Source organism: Takifugu rubripes, chromosome 20 (genome assembly GCF_901000725.2).
Source record: "Takifugu rubripes chromosome 20, fTakRub1.2, whole genome shotgun sequence".
Lineage (NCBI taxonomy): Eukaryota > Metazoa > Chordata > Actinopteri > Tetraodontiformes > Tetraodontidae > Takifugu > Takifugu rubripes.
The window spans coordinates 7,770,277-7,785,558 of record NC_042304.1 but is presented as its reverse complement, the minus strand read 5'-3'; the positions used below and the strand labels follow the sequence as shown (position 1 = coordinate 7,785,558).

The 15,282-nt window shown below is 47.2% G+C and overlaps 4 protein-coding genes and 1 long non-coding RNA gene across 11 annotated transcripts; 3 read left to right on the top strand and 2 right to left on the bottom strand.

Annotated features, from left to right (window-relative positions):
- Positions 1 to 90: 90 nt before the first annotated feature.
- Positions 91 to 4,061, bottom strand: mpnd (MPN domain containing). The gene is made up of 13 exons (XM_003974107.3): positions 3,717 to 4,061; positions 3,088 to 3,290; positions 2,766 to 2,987; positions 2,306 to 2,405; positions 2,145 to 2,223; positions 1,977 to 2,073; positions 1,822 to 1,894; positions 1,653 to 1,729; positions 1,411 to 1,579; positions 1,274 to 1,344; positions 1,106 to 1,195; positions 928 to 1,020; positions 91 to 736 (listed from the first exon to the last, which is right to left on the bottom strand). The coding sequence occupies exons 1-13, from the start codon at positions 3,718 to 3,720 to the stop codon at positions 650 to 652; spliced, it is 1,365 nt and encodes a 454-aa protein (XP_003974156.2). The 5' UTR covers positions 3,721 to 4,061; the 3' UTR covers positions 91 to 649.
- Positions 4,062 to 4,747: 686 nt separating this feature from the next.
- Positions 4,748 to 7,958, bottom strand: LOC101076673 (galectin-3-binding protein A-like). Its single transcript, XM_003974106.3, has 6 exons — positions 7,838 to 7,958; positions 7,615 to 7,685; positions 6,680 to 6,871; positions 6,473 to 6,604; positions 6,158 to 6,401; positions 4,748 to 6,089 (listed from the first exon to the last, which is right to left on the bottom strand). The coding sequence occupies exons 2-6, from the start codon at positions 7,679 to 7,681 to the stop codon at positions 5,072 to 5,074; spliced, it is 1,653 nt and encodes a 550-aa protein (XP_003974155.3). The 5' UTR covers positions 7,682 to 7,685; positions 7,838 to 7,958; the 3' UTR covers positions 4,748 to 5,071.
- A 1,333-nt stretch (positions 7,959 to 9,291) lies between these two features.
- Positions 9,292 to 10,460, top strand: LOC115247246 (armadillo-like helical domain containing protein 1). The gene is made up of 4 exons (XM_029828388.1): positions 9,292 to 9,440; positions 9,512 to 9,678; positions 9,751 to 9,947; positions 10,107 to 10,460. The coding sequence occupies exons 1-4, from the start codon at positions 9,292 to 9,294 to the stop codon at positions 10,239 to 10,241; spliced, it is 648 nt and encodes a 215-aa protein (XP_029684248.1). The 3' UTR covers positions 10,242 to 10,460.
- A 171-nt stretch (positions 10,461 to 10,631) lies between these two features.
- On the top strand, positions 10,632 to 11,508 carry LOC115247225 (uncharacterized). Its single transcript, XR_003886286.1, has 3 exons — positions 10,632 to 10,766; positions 10,852 to 10,929; positions 11,001 to 11,508. It is a non-coding gene; the product is annotated as an uncharacterized lncRNA (long non-coding RNA).
- Positions 11,509 to 11,761: 253 nt separating this feature from the next.
- Positions 11,762 to 15,136, top strand: mutyh (mutY DNA glycosylase). 7 transcript variants are annotated; one of them, XM_029828066.1, is made up of 16 exons: positions 11,762 to 11,887; positions 11,959 to 12,056; positions 12,144 to 12,271; positions 12,412 to 12,451; positions 12,537 to 12,610; positions 12,697 to 12,738; positions 12,810 to 12,881; positions 13,010 to 13,123; positions 13,207 to 13,304; positions 13,411 to 13,555; positions 13,656 to 13,743; positions 13,839 to 14,021; positions 14,095 to 14,237; positions 14,310 to 14,453; positions 14,535 to 14,585; positions 14,663 to 15,136. In XM_029828066.1, exons 2-16 carry the CDS (start codon positions 12,002 to 12,004, stop codon positions 14,789 to 14,791), a joined length of 1,506 nt encoding a protein of 501 aa, XP_029683926.1. In that variant the 5' UTR covers positions 11,762 to 11,887; positions 11,959 to 12,001; the 3' UTR covers positions 14,792 to 15,136. The 7 variants fall into 7 exon arrangements, 6 of the variants coding, with proteins under 6 accessions (XP_029683926.1, XP_011613053.2, XP_029683927.1 ...); XM_011614751.2 differs by having other exon boundaries at positions 12,141 to 12,271; XM_029828067.1 differs by having other exon boundaries at positions 11,818 to 11,887; positions 11,956 to 12,056.
- The last annotated feature ends 146 nt before the right edge of the window (positions 15,137 to 15,282 follow it).

Genomic DNA, 15,282 nt, shown 5'->3' with positions numbered 1-15,282 from the left:
AAATTCGGAGTGGTCCGAAACTTCTGGTTTTGGTTTTAAACTCAGATTTTGGAGATTTGCGGCGAACAGAGCGACTGATGGACGAAAACACACATCTGAATGTTTTATTTTCAGATTTTTACAAGGTAAAATGCCAAAAGGTTTCAGTATGTCCAGTGTGTTTGAGGGTTCGGGGGATCATCAGCAGGATTAAGGCATTGCTCTGTGGTCGTCGTCGCTGGGCACCAAACAATCCGTCACAGTTAATTATTACATACAGTACAGGTGGGGGGGGTCAGGAAGTGTCTCGGGACCCTCCAGGAAGACAGCAGAGGGGGCACGTCACATGACACGTGGTTCAGTAAAAAGGTGCTGGCACAGTGGAGTTGCACAAGTTTCCCAACGACATCGAGTCAGTGCACGTGCTCGTGCCATACGTACCGGCTCAGGTCAGAGGAGGGGCACGGGTAGGCACATCCAGTAGGTCCATGGGTCAAAGGTCAGAGGTCAGGCTAGTTTCTGGCCAGTGAAATGCTTCTAGTTATTGTTTCTAAAATGCCCCTCAGGTCGCAAGTTCAATTCTAACAACGCTGTTTTAACTCCAGCACGGACAAATTCAAGGCATCTACGTTGTGAAATGGAAAGACTGGAGAGGTGAGAGCTGGTCAGCTCAGTGCATGTTGCCCAGCTGACTGTAGACGTGCTCCAGGATCTGGGAGTAGGCCTGGTCCTTGGGAGCGTGGCAGCTGAGAGAGCCCTGCGGGAGAGCAGAGGTCAGAGGTCACCCAAACTGTCCCCTCACAGATTTCCCCAAGATTCCCAAGGGGGCTGAAGAAAGCTGACGGGCAGAACAAGCAGCATTTTCCAAAACTTTCCAGGTTAACACATTCCTGGAAATGTTGGTGGAAAAGGGAAACATTGTGGGACTTGGGTGAAGCGTTGCGTTACCTTGATCTTGTCCAACATGGTCGTGTCGGGACACCAGAACTGGCTGAACTGGACGAGGTCGGGAGCTGCCCTGTAGTAGTCAACCAGTAGCATCTGGGGGGGGGAGGGGATCACCAGTACAGTGAGCAGCAGAAATAACTGTGTCTATGCACGACTGAAAAGCTGACTCAGGCTTTACCATCTCATTGAGAACGTCACTAGTGAGGAAGTTGTCCTGCACGTAGGTGACCTCCACAGCCACCGGAATGCCGTAGTCGTTGGGCCGTTGCTGTAGTAACGCGGGAAACGCACAAGTTTAGAGGGAACAGGAGAGAGTCTGGGTAAGAAAAGGTGGCGCCGGGCTCACCTCAGGAGGAGGAACGACCCAGAAGGGAGTTATTGTGGACGCCACGCCTTGATTGCCGTGATAATACGGACCTGAGGGACAAAGCGGTGAACAAACGTGGCTCCCTCAGCTCATGGGTGCAGCCAGCGCGGACCTACCACAGATGATGCCCAGACAGGGCTGGAAGCCGTTGTTTGAACCCTGCAGCTTCAGCTGGTGGTCCATCTGGGAGTCGATGTCCTGCAGCGAGGGCAGCGCCGGACCGCGCGGGTGACTGTGGTACCAGCCCACCAGTGACAGCCCGCGCATGAACAGGTTCTGACAGATCTGAAGGAGAGGACAGGTGCAGCAGGAGATGAACCACCGTCTCCATCTTTACAGGCTTTGCCGACTGCGTTACCTCCTCCTCGACAGCGGAGGCAGCGTCTTTGTCCGCCAGCCTGGTCCGGCAGGGGAACGCCCTCAGGACGGTGAGTACTGAAACGAATCGACCACAGGCAGAACTGAGCGGCGCCGTTTCTTTCTTTCTTTTTTTTAAATCAATATTGAAGAAGCGAAATGGCGCTCACGCTGCGTGTTGGTGTCCCACCGACCTCCGAGGTATCCCACCACCTCGCTGCTGGTCAGGTGACAGTGAAAGTCCTGGAAAGGGTTCAGAAAGAACTTCATTTGTGGAGCGAGGGGGCGTGCGGGCGGGCTCACCGTCAGCACCATGGTTACTCACCATCAGCAGCAGGACGTTGCTGGACACGGCTACGTTGAAAGGCTGGAACCTGTTGATGGCTGAAAAGGCCGACAGCTCCACCAGCGTGTGCGGATCTCTGAGGGAAACGGTGATTCGTTTAAAAGAAACCTTCAAAAAAACCGAATTCTTCTGAACGAACGCGGATACCTGGTAGCGTCTCTGGTGCCCAAAGAGCAGTATCTGACAGGAACTCTCTCTCTGTCGGCTTTCCGGGAAACCATGACGTCTGGAAGAGGTCACAGCGCGTTAAAACCGGGCGGCCGCCACACAACATCTGCACCTGAACTTTCCAGGACAACAAAGGGCACCATGTAATCCAGGCTTGTTGTTCTTCATCTTCTCGTCTGCCTGCACGGCCGTCTTCCCTTCCTCTTCATCCTCGTCCTCATCCTCTTCGCTCACCAGACTCTGTCATCACAAGACGTTTTTAGATCCGACGTGACGTGCGCACGCCTTAGTGTATAACACGGTTCTTTTGATTCTTCGATCCTCTTTTTTTTTTTTTTAAACATTTTTAGCTCATTTTTGTGGGAATCTTAAACAAATTCCTCCTGTAAACCAGTTAAAGGCTTTAAAATTCCATCCTCATTACTCTGATTCCTCTGTGTTCTGTTCCCAGTCCTGTGCGACTACACAACACAACACAACACAACGCTGCCAGAATCTCCAGAATTGGCCCCGTTCTGTCATTTAAATGCTGATGGTAACATTTCGGGGCACGCTGGTGTACCATGACAGAAGGTAAAAACGGTTCACCGCTGCTCTCACCATGTCTGCGCTGGGCTGGTACTTGTGTAGCCAGGTGGTTTTGTACTGGGCCAGTTTCTGTCCCCGGTAGCGTACCGATGCCCAGCCGCAGCCGGACTTCTTTGCTGGGTTGACCAGACGTTTGCAGTGTGTGGCCCAGGCGCTGGGGGAGTTAAAGATCTGTCCCGTCTCCACCCACCTGATTTTCCCATCAGTCAGCAAGTCTCCTACAAAGTTCTTCCCCTGAGGACACAGAGGAGATCAAAAACGTCCCACAAGCAGGAAAAAGCCCCCTCACGCAGACACTGGGATAAATAGCAGCATTCCCACTGCGTGTAATCACCAGGTAATGGATGGTTAGCACCCCGTTTCCTGGTTCCACCAGGCCGTCTTTGAGGAGCACTCTCAGGGTGATGCCCCGCCGGGTGAGCAGAGAGCCTCGGCCTGAGCTGGACCGTAAGTCTGCCTCCTCCCCTCCGCTCAGCTCCTCCTCATCTTCCTCTCCTCCATCCTCCACCACCTGTGGAGAGCTGGGTGGCTCCGAGCCTGAGAACACACACGAGCCAGGGATCCATTATTAATGGCTGCCCCTGGAGCGTTAGCACGCACGGTTCCATTAGTAATAACACCAGGTTTGGCTTTTGTTTGGTATTTAAATCATTAGATCTCTTAAATCCGGAGCAAAGTCAAAGCAAACGGCCCATTTTCTTAATTAAACTAACTTTTACGCTGGGCTGCAAAGGCGGGCAGCATCATTCCTGCTTCGGGCCATCCTGAGGCGGTGGAAGGAAACCTCTTCAACCGCTTTAAGATGCACCAAATTGGCGTTTTATCCAGTATGGCTGAGCTGCGCGCCCGGCCTTTGTTTCCACCCCCCATCAGGACGCGGCTCCCTCCGCCAGAAGAGGCCCGTCTGTCCTCTATTATCTCCCCTCGCAATTACAAATGAAATATTTCCACCGCTCTTCTCACCCATATCTCTGACAGCGTCGCTGAGCGCGCTCCAATCCGACCTCGCTGCTCCTTCCCGGGGCACCGTGTTGGGGCTGAGCTCCCGGTGGCTTCCACAGACAGGCCCCGCACTGCGCCGCACTAGCTGGGGCTATTATTCAAAAACATAAAATGAAGGCGTCTGTGTCTCCGCAGTGTAGTTTCCTTGTTGTGTTGCTTTAATGTCAGCTCCCCTCCCCTTTCTTTCTTCCCTCTCCCCGTCCTTGTCACTCTCCCAGCGCTCCTCTGACGCGCCGGACCGGCCCGGCTGCCATTATCCGCGCCAACCTTCCTGCACAACAGACGCACCCTCATCGTGTCGGTGCGATAATCCACGGTGGTCGGTGCTGGGGAAAACGCTTTGATTAGAAAGGGAACGAATGTGGCCATAAATCGTCGCTTCCTTCGCGGTCCGGTGTCGCCGCGTTCGCACGAGTCGTCTGCTATTCAAATCGGATTAAGTTTTGACTATTTTATACTATTTGCACCGAGCATCACTTGAAAGCTTAGACGGGGGTTGTTGGATGTTGTGATACGAGCCTGCTGTTTACGTGAATAGATGATTTTATTTCCAAACATCGTTGAGACGGACCTTGTCGCCTAAACCAAACTGTTATACGCCGACTGACCGGAAGAGGGCAGCAGAGTGACCGCAATAGAGATGAGGAGTTGCTCCTCGAAAAAAGAGCCGGAAAATCTGAGTCACTGGGGATTAGGAGCCGTTCTTTTAAACTCCATAAATTAACTGACTGTTTAGTTCTCCTCATTTAAGCAACATTGCTTACCATTTATTATGAAGCATTTTTTTTCTTGAGTCCACCTTCTGGGTTTAATAATAATAATAATAAGTAGGATATTTAACATGAGAAGGGTTAAGTTGATGGATTTTCACATCAAACAACTTCACTTGCTAGATTTGCTTCTTAGAAATTAGATCCTGAACATTAAAAATTTAAGACCAGTCTTGTCTGTTATATTTAATCTGCAAACTGACTTGAAAACAGACAACAAACGCAATGACAAAGAATTTATTACCAGGTTTGATTACAATGAGGAGCCATACATTACACAGTGGACACATTCTGGATGTTCTTGGTTTCAACCAGTAAATATACAGATGTTCCTCAAAGAATCATTATCAAAAGACTCATTATCATTATTATTATTATTGTATGAAATGTTTCGACATTTAAAGGTAATTACACAAATTAGACCACATCTAAATCAAATATTGATTAATATTAATATATCTTTTAATCTTAATGTTGATCATTTGTTCCGTCCTTGTGCCTCTGCTGAGGAAGGCAGAAGTTAACAACAAAATTTGATGTTGTTGACTAAGGTATGCACTCAGATCCTATCACCACTCGGTAGGAGTACTTGTTGGACTTGCAGGGAAAGATCACTCCTGCCTGGCCTGGTTGGTAGACGAAGCGCCCTTCAGCTTCCTCAACAAGGTCATCAATGCTGACCACGGACCTTCCATCACATTGGGCGATAAGGTTGTTGCTGAACCGAATGCATCTATGGAGCTGGTCCCTGCTATTCACGTCCCTCATCGTCAAATTCAGAACGAGATTCAGGTCTGCCGCAGTCAAAGGATCGTCCCGGCACCTGTCGTCTGTGAGATTTAGGCTCAACTCCCAGTTTGCCTTGCTGTAGGTGAAGGGAGCGCTGTTGTGAAAGGGTGTCTGGAAATCAAATGTCTTTATGATCCTGCCTTGGCCCGGTGACCTCTGATTCGTAAGATAGTCCATGTGGACGTGATTGATGTTATAGCTCCATGGGATGGCGGTGTACATCCTTGGCCTGGAGCTGTTGCTCTCTGTAAAGCTGCTGCTTTGTGAGGGGTATGGCATAGCCTGAAACTGGAGCCCCTCACACCTCCCGGGTTGGTACTGGGGGTCAGTGAGCAGGGATAAATCCTTGGCTGGGATCATTGGAAAGCGGATGAGCTGCAGGAGTTCTTGAGGAACAGCCGTCATCCCCTGCGCTGTGGCCCACTTCTCCAGACTTTGCAGAACAACGGTCTCCGTCTTCACCACGAGGTCTGAGCGAGTTAGCAGCTCTTTGACCACACTCCAAGGAAGATCTGTCCATGGTGGAGTAGAGCTCAAGCTCTCAAAGTTCCAAGCCAGATAATGAAGGAGGATGCCCATCAGCGCCTCATCGAAGGGTGAAAGTGCGTACTCGTACACGGAGAGTGCGGCCTGGAAAGTGTTGTCCTGTGCGAGCATGGACAGGACGATGTTTGTAGTCTCATTCTGAAAGTCTTTCAGACCCCAGTTGGAGGCCATCTTTAGGATGCAGATGTAGGAGGAGAGGTTGAAGGTAACCTCTCCTGTGTAGAAGTATCTGAAAAGCAAACATCCTTATTAGCCGGTTCCAGCCGTTGGCGCCGGTGTCACCGAGGCCGTTCTCACCTGACGAAGGCCCTGGCGTGCTGGCTGCAGTTGGAGGTGGTGGAGATGCTGAGGGGCCTCTGTGAGTCTCTGATGTTTGGGTGCTGATGGAGGATGAGCCTGTGAGCACAGATCGGGTCGACGTGGCGTCCGTCCTCCACCACGCTGATTTCCACGTCGCAGTCGCTGCCGCTCTCAAACAGCGCCCGCAGCCGCCCCGCCCAGCTTGCGTCTTGGAAAACGAAGGGGACCTGTTCGGTGACCTCTGGGGCACAAACACGGTGTTAAGCTGTGAAGCCTTCTGCCTCAGCGATGCACAGACCTCTGCGATCGTACCCTGGATGCACCTGACCCTCACATCCTCGTCGTGCTGACAGTTATGAACCCCCCAGCCGGGAAACTGGCAGTGTGTCAGATCTAGCTCCTTCCCATTGCAGTTCATCTCATCCAGCCAGATGGGTCCGCTGCCTAAACCGCCGAGGAAAAACACAAACCGCTTTCATGCCAAAGGTTCTCATTACTGAGCTCGCAGCCGTCTGTTACCTCTGCTAACTGTGGCCAAGTCGGCATCAATATCCACACCGCTGAAGCCGAGCTGGTGGCAGGCCACCTCAGCGTCCATTACGTCCCAGCCATCATCACACACGGTTCCCCAAACTCCATCATGCAAGATCTCCAGGCGTCCCTCAAATGAATCTTTACCCCCAACCAGCCTGATCTTGGACATTGAACCATCTAAAGTAAAATAAACACATGGTAGCATTCAGGTTAAAGGTCAGGTCTTACATTTAGCTTTTTCCATCTTTTACTTTAAACAGTAAAAATGAGCTAAACATTTTTACCTTAATTAGCTTTTACATTGGTTTTAAAAGATTAGATTTAGATAAATGTTTTTTGTCAGTTGCACAAGTGATGAGCAGATAATTCACATGCACATGTTACCATTAAAAAACTCGCTGTTTCTCAGAGGATTTCTATTCCTTGAAACCCCAGAGATTCACTGATTAATTTACTTCATTTAAGCAACACTGTCATGAAATGTAACTAAATAAATGATTCCAAATGTTGGGTTCAATGTAACATTCAGAATGTTTCAGTTGTTGATTGTTGTTGTTGTTGTTGATCTGGAGTGCTTGGTTTCCCACTGAATTAAACTAAAAATCAATCAGTTTTTTTTTAAAAACGGCCCCAATTTCTTATTGTTGTATTGAATTCTTGTTATATTTGTTTCTTAGAAATTAGATCCTGAACATTAACAACCAGTTTTGTCTTTTACATTTATTCTGCAAACTGACCTGAAAGCACAATACAATTAAATGCAATGAGACACAATTTAATTAAATTTAGGAGAATATATTGAAAGAGTGGACAGATTCTGGATGTTTACCAGTAAATATGCAGACAATCCGAGCAGAACCATCAACCTCTTATTATCAGTTTCAATGTTTTTATTTACTGGATCAGAACTGTTCACTGACCAGCAGAGAGGCCGATGCTCAGGAGAAGGATGCAGCAATATAAGAGCCTGTTCCCTTTCAGCCCCATTGCACTGAAAAAGAAACAACAAAATCATTAAAAATGGACATTCCAGGCCGTGTGATGCCAGACGAGGCTACGTCCAAGACAAATTTGATACAGTTTATCTATGAATCATTTTCTCTTCGCATGAGGACAATTTTATAAAAAAGACTTCCAACCAACCTGGACAGGATCGAAGCCAAGGAACGACACTAATGACAGATTTTGACTGCTCACTTTATATTTGGGTCTCCATTCTTGCTTTTGATTGGCTGGTACATTGAACTCAGCACAGAAATCAAGTCACACACTGAATCAATGATTTCCTCTTTAAAAAGGAAAAAGCTGCTTTTAGAGTTTCCTCTTGCAACATATTCTTTGATTTTCTGGGAGCATATTGAAACAACAAGCATCTCACAAAGGTCGTTCTGTATCTTTATGTGTGTGTTTGCTCTCAGGTTCTGGACGTTGAACCGAGTCAGGTCACCTCCAAACTCCTGCATCTACTCAATATGAAACAGTAACAATTCCAAAAAAAGAGAAGTACCAATGCAAAATGATAATAAACTCCGCATTGTTTTTTCAGAGGTTTCGTAATCCCATAAACTGGAGAGGGGGATTCGTTGCTAAGTAACCAGAGGTCGGTCGTAGTGAAGTTAAAGCTTCAGATCCCAGCGCGATGTCGACGCAGGGGGAACCAGTTCAGGTCGGAAAAGTGCTGAGTTTTCTCCGGGAGTGGGACCGGGGGGACCGGAGCGCCCGCGGCCGCATGCTGAGCTCGTTCCTGGGCCACAGCGCAGGGAGGACGCAGGGTGAGCTGGAGGTCTGTTCCTGGCCCGACTCACCAGCTGGATGGAAGTCTCGTATCCTTCTGTCATCTGAAGCCAGTCAGAAAGTTGTGTGGTGTGTGAGCTTAGCAGAAGATGAACCACGTGTCCAAAAGAGATCTGATAAAATGGTCTTGCACATTTTAATCAAAACATGAAGGTCCAGTCTGGAAAAATACTATTATAGTGTTAGACAGCAATTAAGATTTACTTTGTTGACAGTTACTTAAGGTTGGTGTGGGATTAATTCCTGATTAACGATCAGGTCAAAGTTAATTCCTGAGCTTCTGTCCTTCAGGTCACCACCTGCCACAAAATTGATTGGCTGGTACCAACTTCTGCTACATTGAACTCTATTTCAAATGAAATGGAAAACAAAACAATTCCATCAGCATTTACAGTTTCACAATATCACATCAAAGCAGAAGTTTCAGTGTCTTGATTTTTTCTTTTAAAGAAGAACAGAAAAAGGCATTTTTTTAGGATTCCCTTCAGCATTTTGCAATATTTTGCGGTCCTTATTTAAACAACCTGCATCTCACAAAATTCATTTTGTGTCTTTGTGTGTCATTTATAAGGACCTGGATGTGCAAACTGGCCAGGTCACCTTCAAAGCTATTACTAAGATAGTTAGTTATAATATGATACAGTAACAATTCCAAAAAATTATTATTATTATTATTAATAATAATAATAATAATAATAATAATAATAAACATGTGATTTCATTGTCATGCCGATAAACGGGGGGGGGGGGGGGCGGTGGGGGGTTGTTGCTAAGTAACCAGCAGAAGACAAATATGTGTGAAAATGAAGGCGGACAAAAGTCCGGCGCTGTCACTGTCGGTCGAAGGTCAAAGGTCATTCCTGAGCATCTGTCCTCCACTCGGTGCTCAGATCCATGTTTGGACACGTCTCAGGGTTGCAGCCATTGGCGTGTTCCTCTCTGCCTCCAGCCAGTGAGTCAATAAATACAGTAGGTTTTTGTGCTCGTCTGGCATTCAGCCCCACGTTTTTAAATGTTCCTCAGGGATCAGTACCTGGGTGAGTTCGTTGGCCACGGAGGCGTCGTCACTCTCCTGGAGGTTTTAACTCAGCCCCAGAGCATCGAGGAAATAAAGGCCGAGGCCCTCTGTCTTCTGCTCGCCATCTCTGATGCCGGCCGCAAGTATAAGGAGCTCATCTGCCAGAGCTGTGGTGCGTGTTCCTTCAGAGCAGCTCCGCTCCTCCAGCCCGCACAGCAACAGCAACATTGCTGTGTTTCTGCAGGGGCGATGGCAGCATCGGAGTGTCTGACTCACTCGGGCACAGGTGAGACTCAGGAGAGTGCGTGGATGCTTCTGGAGTCTCTTTCTCATGGGAACCCAAAGTATGAGGGTGAAATCTACAAAGGTCTGATCGGGCACCTAACGTGCACGTCAGCCAAGGCCCAGCAGTTTGTCCTGCGCACCTTACACACCCTGCAGGTAACGAACCTCTTTAAATGTAAAATCCACATCTATCTGTAGCGACAGCATACTTTGTAAGTAATTTCCCTGCAGGTTGACTTTTATTCAACAAGCTCCCCATGTGTGATCATTTAAAAATGATGAACATGATAACTCTGTCACTCCGTCTCCTGTCAGTCCAAAATGGAAATAGCCCATCACAGCATTGTAGAACCTCTGTTGGGTGTCCTCACATCTCTTCACCCAGATGTGCAGAGTGAAGGTAACCAGGGAAACGGGTCTAATCCACTCAGTTGTGCTGAATGTCACTGAGCCCTGCGTGTGTCTGGCAGTGGCGAGGCTGATCTTTGAGCTCAGGCGTTATGATGTGAGGCCCATGCTGCTCAGGGCGCTTTGGTAGAAAGAGGTGGTTAAGAACAGATATTTGATTTTTGTCTTTGGGGTTTTCAGCTTTAGATGGTGCCAAATCTCCCACACTGAACCTTCATTTAGTGTCATCTTTCCTTATTAAATCCATCATATTGTCTTTGCATGTCCACCAGAATCGGAGGTAAAACATCCATCCAGCTCTCTGCCTGTGTTTGTGCAACAAGCCGTTGCAGCTAAACTTATACGGTACTCCCATCAGCCATGATACATGTTAATAGTTTTGCTTTTTGTTCCTGTGGTCACACGTGTGCATGTCTGTTTTTTTGAATGCGTTGAAACTTGCTCGCTGAAGACAGCCCTGAGATTTCCCATGAGCTCCTCTCTCTTGGAGTGATCCAGCATCTTCTGTACACAGCAGGCAACCGAGAATAAACCGATACACAAGTACAAGCTAGCCTGGCTTTAAAGGTACGATTTCACACAAACATACTGCTGCTTAAAGTTATCACCAAATAAATAGAGTAATAGATGCTCATTTACGAACTCTCTCAAGCACTTTGTCTGTTCATGCCCATCTGTTGAGGAGCACGTGCGAAGAGTCGTCGGCACGAACCTGTTTGTAGCATTTATGGTAATCAGCCATAACATGAGGCTGCTGTTACAGTAGGATACAGTGAGAATGCAATTAGTTTTTTCCTACAGAATAAACCTGAGACTGGTGCATGAACATGGATGAAGCACAAGCAAAAAGTCTGCGCACTTGTAAAGTAAGCAGAGCTGAAGGTAATGAGTTCTTAAGTCTTCTCTCACAAGTTTATTTACCTGTGCTGCTGCTACTTACACACTATTACTAGTTCATTTTCATACAGTCACCTGTCATTTAAGATGGGTTTCGTGTGCTGAATGTGACCCTTCAACAGAAGGTTTGACTGCACTGACACCTAGAGGGCCCCAAACCATCTATAGCACCACAGTAACAACATCCGCAGCCTGAGAAAACCTGCCTGAAATGCTTTCATCTGTGTTTGTTTGGAGCAGACGCCTCAGAGCCAGGAGAGATTGAGGGAGCACCACCCAGAAGATGATGTTGGTGACAGTTGGGGACAGAAAAAGTGTAACAAATAAGCAGGAATATTGCGGTTCTGATAACTTTCAATGTGTGTGTAAAACAATTTTTGAAAAATCTTGATTAAATTTACTTTAATGCAAATGCTTATTTTTCATGTCTATGTTCAAAATTGAATGTAATTGATTAAACAGAAGGCAAGGATGCAAACTATTTGAAGATCAGTTGGGTTTTAATTTGGATCTATATTAACGAAATTAAGTTCTATATAATTTTTTTCAAGTTTGACTTACACAAAGATACATTAAATCCTCGGCATAAAAGACAGCGGTTAAGATACAATTTTTTTGTAAAGTCTGGGGTGGATAAATTATTTTATGAGCACTTAAATATGCACTTAAGGAGCGTCAGGTATATTTGGACCATGATAGGCCCCACCCACCGGATGTGACGTTTGGCCGCGAATCGTTTCCTTGCAGCGGATTGGGCCTGAACGTGGCGCGAGCTCCGACATATCCGGAAGGTAAACAACACCACGAATCTCGGTGGAAAAAGTGGATCAAAGTGCTTAATGTGCTATTTCTTTATGAGGAGACTCCGTTTCACAACACCTAAAGTCCAGATAACGCGAACGAAAATGACAGAAGCAGTTAAATCAAAGCGGAAGAGGACAAAAGTAGCTGTGAAAGAAGGTCGGTTAGCTAGTTACACCTGTTATGTCATCTCCATGCTGTGTAATATAGGACACATAGGTTAATGTTGTTTTTGACCTATAGAAGAATCCAGCCATGCTTCCTCACCATCAGCATATCACTTTTTCCACGATGCCGCTGATGTTGCGCTGCTGCGCTCCCGCCTGCTCGCATGGTACGACCAGGAGAAGAGAGAGCTGCCCTGGAGGACTCTGGTAAAATGAAGAACTTACTTGGCTGGCTTTCACATCAGAATAACACTTTTAAACTCATGATACGTCATGTAAAGTGTGGATTATTTACACTATGAGAATCTTCTGGTCTAACCAACGCATTACTTGTATTCTGTTTACAGGCTCTGACAGAGCCAGATGTCAATATCAGGACGTATGCGGGTATAAAACTGAAATGCCAAAACTGATAATAAATACACAGCTGCTGTTGTGCTGGCATGTTATGGAATTTTCTTTCCTTTCCTAGTCTGGGTTTCTGAAATCATGCTGCAGCAGACCCAAGTGGCTACAGTGATTGATTACTACAACAAATGGATGAAGGTAGAACTCATCAGAGGCGTTTGTAGCCTCCTCTGTAGTCCTTCTGCTCTGTTCCGCCTGTGTGAGCTCTTGTCTCTGTGTCCCAGCGCTGGCCCACGGTGCAGGACCTCGCAACTGCTACGCTGGAGGTGACTCAGTAGGAGCAGATGAAGGTTGATTGAAGATAAGAAGTGATTTGACCAATATTCTTCATGCACAGGACGTGAACCAGATGTGGGCAGGGCTTGGCTACTATTCTAGAGGGAAGAGACTGCATGAAGGAGCCCAGAAGGTGTGTGAATGCATCAACCATGTCCCTAGAGCCTAGGCTGTGTAAATCCTGCTATAGATTCCTGTAGATAATTCAATTTAGTGACTAATGAGAACCACAGTGTAACTAAAGTGCCTCCTGTGTGTCAGGTGGTGTCACAGCTTCAGGGAGAGATGCCCAGAACTGTTGACGCCCTGCTGAAACAGCTGCCAGGAGTTGGACGCTACACAGCTGGTGCTATAGGTTCTATCGCACTGGGACAGGTTGGTTCTCGCAGCACACACACACACACACACACACACACACACACAAACAGAACTGTACATTGTAGACCTCTGTTGCCTAGGTTACTGGAGCAGTGGATGGTAACGTAATTCGTGTGCTGTGCCGCCTCAGGGCCATCGGAGCTGACTGCACAGGTCCCACAGTAACAGAGGCACTTTGGTGAGAATCAAAGTTGAAGGTCCTGCAACGCACATGAATTTCTGTCTAAAATCTCCCATCTGTCTTTATTCCCACCTCAAATGTGATATGGATTTCTCAATTTCAGGAGTTTAGCCAATACATTGGTGGACCCTGACAGACCCGGAGACTTCAATCAAGCCCTGATGGAACTGGGAGCACGTGTGTGCACTCCTAAAGGACCCCTGTGTACGCGATGTCCTATACAGTCTCACTGCCACTCTTATCATAAGGTAACGCTGCTACTAAACATGCTAGCAAGCAACCTCATAGAAGAGATATAAATACTTCGGGTCACTGATTGTATTTTGAACCATGTGAATGAATGTGCAGGCGCATTTCAAACAGGAGAAGAATTCCATAAAGCTGATGGGGAAGCTGGACAGGAAGTCCTCAGCCCTGCCCGACATAGAGGACTGCTGTAAGTGATGTCAGCTCTGCTTTTCCTTTTGCACCGGGAGATTAAACCCTCTGACGAGCCTGTTGTTTGATAAACTGTCCTCACCGCTCCATCAGTGAGCAGCGGGACATGCACGCTCTGTCTTTCAGAACCCTGGGACGACGAACTGGGTGTTCAGAACTTCCCCAGAAAACCGGCGAAGAAGCCTCCTCGAGCAGAGCGATGTCTGACCTGTGTGGTGATCCGACAGGGAGAGGGGGGAGAGCATGAGTTCCTGCTCACACAGAGGCCAAGCAAAGGTTCTGTTGGTTGTTGGTCACACGGTCCTACTGCTCTGTAGTAAGTAATGAATCAAATTCTTTCTTTTTGCAGGTTTGCTGGCTGGCCTTTGGGAGTTTCCGTGCATCAACCATGAGGAGAAAAATGCTGTTGAGGAGAAAAAGGTGCTGTGTGCTGAGATCAACAGGATACTGGGTACCAGCCTGACCCACGGTCTTCTCCAGTATGTTGGAGAGGTAATCCTGGCATCGTTATCATGAGCACATTTACAGGCAGGTCAACTAATGACACATCGCTGTCCTTTGCAGGTTGTCCACATCTTCTCCCACATCCATCAGACGTACGTCGTTCACACATTGCGCTTGAAAGACGCCGTTTCACAGAGTGAAAACATGCAGTGGCTGACCCCGTCAGCTCTACAGGAAGCTGCTGTGTCCACAGGAGTGAAAAAGGTGTCGAAATTGTTTGAGCGAGTGTCTGTTCACGATTAGTTTAACGGGAAAACCTGATTTAACTTTTCAACTCTCCCGCAGATCATGAAGCTGTGTAATTCCGCGCTCGGTCAACAGGGGGCGCCAGATGGCGTAAGAAACCGTGCTCTCTCACCCTGAACCAGCAGCACGTTCCTGCTTTGTTGTTAATTAACGCTTCTCTTATTTAGGAGGAAAAAAGACCGAAGAAGGACAGGAAAGGACAGATCACCAAACGACCCAGACTGAGCGGCGCTAACAGCCGGAGCAGACAGCTCTCCCTCAGCTCCTTCTTCCAAACGGTGAAGCAGGACTGTTGAGCCCATTCTTTCTCTTTTCATGTTTCAGAACCTTTTTCTTATGACTGTGGTTAGCCTCGATCTGCAGCGGACACTTTCATGGCGGGCGTAATGTCATGGAATTAAAGGTAAAACATAAACCGAAGCATCGTCATGAGGGACTCCCGTGGTTTTACTGCCTAGTATCAACAGGTGCTGCGACATGGGTGTGATGAAAGGAGGAATTGTGCTGACAGCAGAAATTCCAGCAGGTTTAAAAAGAAAGTGTACTTTCATCAGCCATAAGCCGTTCACTGTGTGTGATTTTTAATGATGGAATTACTTTTGATGTCTTTTTTAAATAAAATACCATTTCACAATAAAAAATATATATATATTGTCACATTTTTTGTCTTCATTGTTACAACTAAATGTACCAGTACTAAGTATAACCAGATACTCTGCTCTTATTCGTAATAATTCAAATAATACTTAGCGGTCTAATGCCGTGAAGTAGCGCCCCCTGCCGGCGT

What these genes read in the sequence shown, in the direction of transcription:
- LOC115247246 (XM_029828388.1), top strand. Translation starts at nt 9,292, where the DNA reads ATGAAGGCGGACAAAAGTCCGGCGCTGTCACTGTCGGTCGAAGGTCAA. An exon ending in TTCCTCTCTGCCTCCAGCCA is followed by an intron (nt 9,441 to 9,511) that starts GTGAGTCAATAA and finishes AATGTTCCTCAG; the next exon opens with GGATCAGTACCTGGGTGAGT. An exon ending in GCACCTTACACACCCTGCAG is followed by an intron (nt 9,948 to 10,106) that starts GTAACGAACCTC and finishes GTCTCCTGTCAG; the next exon opens with TCCAAAATGGAAATAGCCCA.
- LOC101076673 (XM_003974106.3), bottom strand. Translation starts at nt 7,681, where the DNA reads ATGGGGCTGAAAGGGAACAGGCTCTTATATTGCTGCATCCTTCTCCTG. An exon ending in GAGCATCGGCCTCTCTGCTG is followed by an intron (nt 6,872 to 7,614) that starts GTCAGTGAACAG and finishes ATTTTACTTTAG; the next exon opens with ATGGTTCAATGTCCAAGATC. An exon ending in CACGCCAGGGCCTTCGTCAG is followed by an intron (nt 6,090 to 6,157) that starts GTGAGAACGGCC and finishes TTTGCTTTTCAG; the next exon opens with ATACTTCTACACAGGAGAGG.
- mpnd (XM_003974107.3), bottom strand. An exon ending in ACCAGCCCAGCGCAGACATG is followed by an intron (nt 2,406 to 2,765) that starts GTGAGAGCAGCG and finishes TTGTGATGACAG; the next exon opens with AGTCTGGTGAGCGAAGAGGA. An exon ending in GGGTCGTTCCTCCTCCTGAG is followed by an intron (nt 1,196 to 1,273) that starts GTGAGCCCGGCG and finishes GCGTTACTACAG; the next exon opens with CAACGGCCCAACGACTACGG.
- mutyh (XM_011614750.2), top strand. Translation starts at nt 11,936, where the DNA reads ATGTGCTATTTCTTTATGAGGAGACTCCGTTTCACAACACCTAAAGTC. An exon ending in AGCTGCCCTGGAGGACTCTG is followed by an intron (nt 12,272 to 12,411) that starts GTAAAATGAAGA and finishes TTCTGTTTACAG; the next exon opens with GCTCTGACAGAGCCAGATGT. An exon ending in AACAGGGGGCGCCAGATGGC is followed by an intron (nt 14,586 to 14,662) that starts GTAAGAAACCGT and finishes TCTCTTATTTAG; the next exon opens with GAGGAAAAAAGACCGAAGAA.